Source organism: Gorilla gorilla, chromosome Y, assembly GCF_029281585.2.
Source record: "Gorilla gorilla gorilla isolate KB3781 chromosome Y, NHGRI_mGorGor1-v2.1_pri, whole genome shotgun sequence".
In the NCBI taxonomy this organism is placed as follows: domain Eukaryota; kingdom Metazoa; phylum Chordata; class Mammalia; order Primates; family Hominidae; genus Gorilla; species Gorilla gorilla.
In genome coordinates, this window is record NC_073248.2 from 47,039,907 (window position 1) to 47,047,598 (window position 7,692).

Genomic DNA, 7,692 nt, shown 5'->3' on the forward strand with positions numbered 1-7,692 from the left:
TTGTGATGTTAATTTGCATTTACATGAATATTAAGAAAGCTGAACACATTCAAGTTTTGCTTTTATAAATTACACGTTTAAGTGTTTTACCCATTGTTCTTTCTCTTAGTGATTTTTAAGAGCTCTTTACATATTGTTGATGTGAGCCCTCTGTCAGTTCTATGTGTTCATAGATCTGTTTCCAGTCTGCAACTTGTCTTGTCACTTAGTGGTGTCTCTTAATAAACAGAAATTCTTAATTTGAATATAGTCTAATTTATCAATTTATTCTCTTAAAACTATGGCTCTTTGTGATCTGTTTAAGAAATCTGTCCCCATTCATGGTCATAAAAATCGGCTGGGCACGGTGGCTCACACCTGTAATCCCAGCACTTTGGGAGGTCAAGGTGGGCAGATCACCTGAGATCAGGATTTCGAGACCAGCTGGCCAACATGGTGAAACCCTGTCTCTACTAAAAATACAAACATTAGCCAGGTGTGGTGGCAGGTTCCTGTAATCCCAGCTACTCGGGAGGCTAAGGCAGGAGAATCACTTGAGCCCAGGAGGTCAAGGCCGCAATGAGCAGTCATTTTACCACTGCATTCCAGCCTGGGTGACAGAGCAGGATGCTCTTTCAAAAATAAACATAAAAGTAAATCTAATGAGCTCTAGGATTTCTAATTTGAAGATAGAAGCAATAAACAAAATGAGAAACCAAAATACATTCGTTTTGATTAAAGCAGAGGTCAGCCATAACTCTGAACCTAAAAAGGAGGTCACCTGAAGCAGCTGTGAGTGAGCAGGGTAAGATAGGAAGCAGAGCACCGATGCTCATTGCCAGATCTTAGGAAAAAAAATAATAAATTAGGATGACATACTTTTGCAAAATTAAAGAAATCCCCTGAGGTGCTAATACAAAATTTCATTTGTGATAGGACTAATAAAGAAATTCAGCTAGTCATGGGATCTGTCATGGACTGAGTTTGATTCCAAGAACAGAAGAGGCAGGACCAGTGAGAAATAGCACAGACATATTTGCAAAAGCAGCCCTCCCACGTTAGGAAGAAGGGATACTTTTGCACAGTGAACAGCACTACAACTGCTCATCTCTTTCATGTACTATCACACATGGAATGACTGAGATAATCCTGTGTTCCACACATAGTCCTCCCTGCCCCTACTGAATAGAGAAACCCAATTTCACCTTGGCTATCTCTAGATCAATTACCTGTTAATAGGTCTGCTGTTTTCTTTACCGTTAGTTTCAAGAAGAACTAAATATCCCCAAATAGTATTTCAGCTTCCACTTAATGAAACCTGTCATCTAAAGCCAGACCCTGGCCTCAGCACAAGCTCCAGTGCAGACCCCAGCACCCGCTCTGCCTGGACCTGCTCTTCCAGGGCCCTTCCCTGGTGGCCGTGTGGTCAGGCTGCACCCAGTCATTTTGGCCTCCACTGTGGACAGCTACGAGAGATGCAACAAGGGTGCTGCCCGAGTTATCAGGACCCTGTTGGGAACTGTCAACAAACACTCAGTGGAGGTCACCAATTGCTTTTCAGTGTCACACAATGAGTCAGAGGAAGTGGCTGTTGACATGGAATTTGCTAAGAACATGTATGAACTGCATAAAAAAGTTTCTCCAAATGAGTTCATCTTGGGGTGGTACGCTGCAGGCCATGACATCACAGAGCACTCTGTGCTGATCCATGAATACTACAGCCGAGAGGCCCCCAACCCCATCCACCTCACTGTAGACACAAGTCTCCAGAACGGCCATATGAGCATCAAAGCCTATGTCAGCACTTTAATGGGTGTCCCTGGGAGGACCGTGGGAGTGTTCACACCTCTGACAGTGAAATATGCATACTATGACACGGAATGCATCAGAGTTGACTTGATCATGAAGACCTGCTTGAGCCCCAACAGAGTGGTTGGACTCTCAAGTGACTTGCAGCAAGTAGGAGGGGCATCAGCTCGCATCCAGGATGCCCTGAGCATAGTGTTGCAATATGCAGAGGATATACTATCTGGAAAGGTGTCAGGTGACAATACCATCAGGAAGGTGGGCCACTTCCTGATGAGCCTGGTTAACCAAGTACCAAAAATAGTTCCCGATGACTTCGAGACCATGCTCCACAGCAACATCAATGACCTGTTGATGGTGACCTACCTGGCCAACCTCACACAGTCACAGATTGCCCTCAATGAAAAACTTGTAAACCTGTGAAGGGACCCCAAGCAGTACGCTTGCTGGTCTAGGTCTTAACCCCAGGACTCGGAAGTGAAGGAAAAATGGTTTTTTTGTGGTCTTGAGTCACACTGAGACAGTCAACTGTGTGTGACTCTAATAAACATAGCCTACCTTTTGTAAATTAAAAAAAAAAAAAGTTAGTTTCCTCCCTGGGAAATCAGTATCTCTAAATGAGGAGAACCCAAAGTTTCACAAAAGGGAAAAAAAAGTCTGCAAGTGCAAATTAGGCATAATAGTGCAGGGAGCCCCCTCCCCTTGACTTTCAGATTCATGTGTTTTTGTTGTAAGATAAATAACACTACATGGTGGTCACTGACTCTAAGTTTATACCACACACTGTAGGACAACATCCCAACCTCACTATGTGTTGTTTACCAGCTGGGAGCATTAACTGAGTTACATGATTCCATTCCATCATGTCAGATTCTTCTAGGTGATGGGGATTATGTTGTAAATCCAATGAATTGCACAAACATGAGCCTAATACCATATTTTTTTTTTTTGCAGTGAAATGAATTCCTTAGTCAAAAACAATGTTGTATGGGATATCATGATGGTGAATAACAAATTATTTAAGTTCACTCATGGTAGTACCAGCAGAACAATTGCAAATGTAAAGGGTGAGTTCGTACCCAGAATAAGTGTCTATTTCGGTGAGAAAAAAATCCCTGAGGGATGGGTTTCAATGTCATCAATCTGCAAGTTGACTGGGTAGCCCCTGAGGGAAGGCTGTCATATTAGTCTTAGTTGTTCTACATTGGTCCAGATACAATTTGATTATGTAAAGTCGTGAATACCTTCTAACCTTAATACTATGTGCATTTGTCCATGAGCCCATTGAACAAGTATCAGCTGACTAACATCTATTATATAACATGTCATTGTATGCATATGATTACTCCTCTTCAGTGGATTCCCTCTAATAAGAATTTACTTGGGCTACAAGTATTTTCATACTTAGTGTCTATTTTAAGAAGTCATCTTCGGCTGGGCGTGGTGGCTCACACCTGTAATCCCAGCACTTTTGAAGGCCAAGGTGGGCGGATCACGAGGTCAGGAGATCAAGAACATCGTGGCTAATACGGTGAAATCCAGTCTCGACTAAAAATATAAAAAATTAGCTGGGCCTGGTGGTGGGCACCTGTAGTCCCAGTTACTCAGGAGGCTGAGGCAGGAGAATGGCATGAACCCAGAAGGTAGAGCTTGCGAGCTTGCAGTGAGCTGAGATCGCACCACTGCATTCCAGCCTGGGCGACAGAGTGAGACTCTGTCTTGAAAAAAAAAAAATCCAACTATTCAAAAGTAAAGAAAAAAATATGTTAATCCCCCATGTGTCCACTGCACACCATCACAAATTTTAAACCATGCATGAGCTCACATTTTGAATAGAAGGATCTTGGGGACAGGGGACACTAAAAGCCCCAAATATGGTCTTGTGTGGCATAATGGTTTTTTGGTAAATGCTACACTGCATACAATGGTGGTCGCTTAAGATAACAGAGCTGAAAAATTCTTACCATCTAGTAACACTGTGGCCTTGATGACATCATAGCACAACGCATTACTCATGTGTTTGCAGTGAGGCTGGTATAAGCAAACCCACTACATTTGTCAGTGGCATTAAAGGTTAGCACATCTAATTATGTACCATATGTCATACTTGGTAATGATAATAAATGACCACGTGACTAGTTTATGTACAGTTGCTCCTTGAACAGCATGGATTTGAAATGCACAAGTTCACTTATATGCAAATTTCCTTCTGCTTCTCCCATCCCTGAGACAACAGGATCAACTTCTCCTCTTCTCTTCCTCATGTTGCTCAACATGAATATGGAGACGAAGACCTTTATGATGATCCGCTTTCACTTAATGAACAGTAAACATATTTTCTCCTCCTTATGATTTTCTTAATAGAATTTTCTTTTCTCTTTCTTTATTATAAGAATACAGTATACAATTAACAAAGTATGCATTAATTGTTTATTTGATCAGCAAAGCTTGCAGTTAATAGGCTATTAGTAGTTAAGTTTGGGGATAGCCCAGAGTTATATATGGATTTTCAACTGCACAGGAGCTGGTCCCCTAACCCTTGCACTGTTCAAGGATCAACAGTATTTACAATACTATACATTTTATTCATATTTTAGAGTGTAGTACTTCTACTCATTAAAAATAATTAACTATAAAACAGTGTCGGGAAGGTCTTTCAGGAGTTCTTCCAGAAGAAAGCCTTGTTATCATAGAAAATGACAGCTGCATGTATGTTATTGCCCTTGAAGACCCTGAAGACCTTTCACTGGGACAAGATTTGGAGATGGAAGACAGTGATATTGATTATCCTGACCCTTACAGGGCTAAGCTAGTGTGTGTGTTTGTATCTTAGTTTTTAACAAAAAAGTTTAAAACATAAAAATTAAAAATAAATAAAGCTTATCGAAAAAGGATATAAAGCATTTCTGTACAGCTGTTCAATGTGTTTTTGTTTTAAGATGTGTTATTATAAGAATCAAAAAATTAAAAAAATTAAAAGTTTATAAAGTTACGATAGGCTAAGATGAACTTGTTAAAGAAAGAAAAATTTTAAATACATTTAGTGTAGCCTAAGTGTACAGTGCATATAAAGTCTATAGTTATGTACAGTAATATCTCAGGCCTTCGCATTCACTCACCAAGTACTCACTGACTCATCAGAGCAACTGCCAGTCCTGCAACCTCTGTTCATGCTAAGTGTCCTATACTGGTGTACCACTCTCTCTAACTTTTGTAATATATATATATTTTTTTCTTTCTTTCTTTTTTTTGAGAAGGAGTTTTATTTTGTTGCCCAGGCTGCAGTGCAATGGCACAATCTTGGCTCACTGCAACCTCTGCCTCTGGGGTTCAAGTGACTCTCCTGCCTCAGCCTAACAAGTAGCTGGGATTACAGGCCCACACCAGCACGCCCAGCTAATTTTGTATTTTTAGTACGATGGAGTTTCTCCATGTTGGTCAGGCTGGTCTCGAACTTCTGACCTCAGGTAATCCGCCTGCCTTGGTCTCCCGATGTACTATGTTTTTACTGTATCTTTTCCATGTTTAGATATTACTATTGTGATATAACTGCCTACAGCAGTGGTCCCCAAAGTTTTGACACCAGGGACTGGTTTTGTGAAAGATAATCTTTCCACTGAGTGGGGATGGCTTTGGGCTGAAACTGTTCCACCTCAGATCATCAGATCATCAGGCATTAGATTCTATTTTTTCTTTTTTTTTTTTTTTTTTTTTTTAGACTGAGTCTCCCACTGTCACCAGGCTGGAGTGCAGTGGCACAATCTCGGCTCACTGCAACCTCTGCCTCCCTGGTTCAAGTGATTCTCCTGCCTCAGCCCCCCTAGTAGCTGGGACTACAGGCATGCGCCACCACACCCAGCTAATTTTTGTATTCTTAGTAGAGACGGGGTTTCCATGTTGGCCAGGATTGTCTTGACCTTGTGATCCACCTGCCTCGGCCTCCCAGAGTGTTGGGATTACAGGCGTGAGCCACAGCACCCAGCCTAGTTAGATTCTTATAAGGAGCACACAACCTAGATCCCTTGTATGTGCAGTTCACAATAGGGTTTGTGCTCCTGTGAAGGTCTAATGCTGCTGCTGATCTGATAGGAGGCGGAGCTCAGGCAGTAATGTTCGGCTGGCCAGCCACTCATCTCCTGCTTTGTGCCCAGTTCCTAACAGGACACGAACCGGTGCCGGTCCATGGCTTGGGTGTTGGGGACTACTGGCCTACTGTATTCAGCACAGTGACATGCTGCACAGGCGTGTAGCCCAGGAGCAATAGGCTGTAGGATATAGTCTAGGTATGTAGTAGGTTACACTGTCTAGGTTTGTATAAACTACACTCTATGGTGTCAGCACAGCCACAAAATCATGTAATGATGCATTTCTTGGAATATGTTACCATTAAATGAGATTTACCTGTATTAGTGTCATCTCAGGTTTATTGTCTAGTAATTTTAAAAGTATTTGTATATTCTTTCCCAGACACATCATCATACTCTGGTGCATATCTCTATTTTATTCCCTAGACCCACTCTTAATTTTTCTACGTTCTGCTTTTTTCCTTAGGAGACTCACCTGAATTGGATACTGCAGAGATCTCCCTTACCCTCATGCTTTTACTGGGGTTCAGCTAATGGAGGGGGTGGCAGAAGATAGGTGAGAGAAGAGTGTGTTTATCCCCCACCTCTGCCCCTGCAGGGTCAGCACAGGCGGACTGTGTCCCTTTGCTGAAGATCACAGCTTCTGTCTGGGGCCTTCTTGGCAAGCTGGCACTGTCAGGTGACTGCTTGGCCCCTTACCACTTACACTCTTCTGTCTGGTTTCTTTGTGTCTTTCCTGCTGTGCTGTAAGTAGTCCCTTTATTAGAATCCATCCACATTACCCAGTTATATAAAGACAAATAGTTTGTCACTGATCTAGTTCACTCCCTGAGAATCAGCCTTCATCAAAGATCCCTAACAGTCAGATATTCTGTTGGCCGCTCCATTCCTGCTCCCCATTATTCTAGTTGCGTCTTCCTTGTCTCTAGTGCAGTCACAAAGCATAAGCGCCTCCACTGTCACTTGTTCTTTGCAACTCTAGGATCACATCATTCCCCTTGAAATCAGAGAACCCGCAATCTCCCCAAGCCCACAAAATTCAGCCATCACAGTACTTTTCAAGCATGCCAGCAGCCCTCCCCAACAAACGAATCCTTAATTTCTTAGAGAAATATCTTCTGGGGCTTCCTGTGGGACACAGTGGGGGTCGGCTTGGCATGTGGATCACACCTGATATTTTTACCCCCACCTCCTACTATTCCTATTCCTTTGTATGCACCTCTCTTTATTATGCTAGGAAAGCTCTGGCAACACAACCTCAAAATAAGCAGGGCAATGTGGATTCACAGTTTCTGTCAGACAAACTTGAGCACCCCTTCTAACTTCTTGGGCTAAGACTTTAACTTCAGAATCTCTATGTATCCATGTTGATAAACTTAGCCTATGTCAAGATTATATTCTGCATGCCTTAGTCAAACACCATGTAAACCTATGCCTCATATATTCTCTAGGCTTTAGCTGATAGGGATTAGCAAAGTAGTGTGGTTGTTTTGGTCTTTAAACAATGTCCATATTCTACCAGCTTTCCATTGCACTCTTTTTTTTTTTTTTTTTGAGATGGAGTCTTGCTCTGTCGCCCAGGCTGGAGTGCAGTGGCACAATCTCGGCTCACTGCAAGCTCTGCCTTCTAGGTTCACGCCATTCTCCTGCCTCAGCCTCCCGAGTAGCTGGGACTACAGGAGTGTGCCACCACACTTGGCTAACTTTTTGTATTTTTAGTAGAGACGGGGTCTCACTGTGTTAGCCAGGATGGTCTCCATCTCCTGACCTCATGATCGGCCCGCCTTGGCCTCCCAAAGTACTGGGATTACAGGCATGAGCC

At 42.6% G+C, this 7,692-nt stretch overlaps 1 protein-coding gene across 1 annotated transcript; it reads left to right on the forward strand.

Moving 5' to 3' along the window:
• Positions 1–558: 558 nt before the first annotated feature.
• LOC129530380 (eukaryotic translation initiation factor 3 subunit F-like) lies at positions 559–2,289 on the forward strand. The gene is made up of 2 exons (XM_055377161.2): positions 559–593; positions 1,311–2,289. Exons 1-2 carry the CDS (start codon positions 559–561, stop codon positions 2,206–2,208), a joined length of 933 nt encoding a protein of 310 aa, XP_055233136.1. The 3' UTR covers positions 2,209–2,289.
• The last annotated feature ends 5,403 nt before the right edge of the window (positions 2,290–7,692 follow it).

Coding starts and splice junctions, on each gene's coding strand:
- LOC129530380 (XM_055377161.2), top strand. CDS start 559: ATGAGCAGTCATTTTACCACTGCATTCCAGCCTGG. Junction 594..1,310: donor ACCACTGCATTCCAGCCTGG/GTGACAGAGCAG, acceptor TGTCATCTAAAG/CCAGACCCTGGCCTCAGCAC.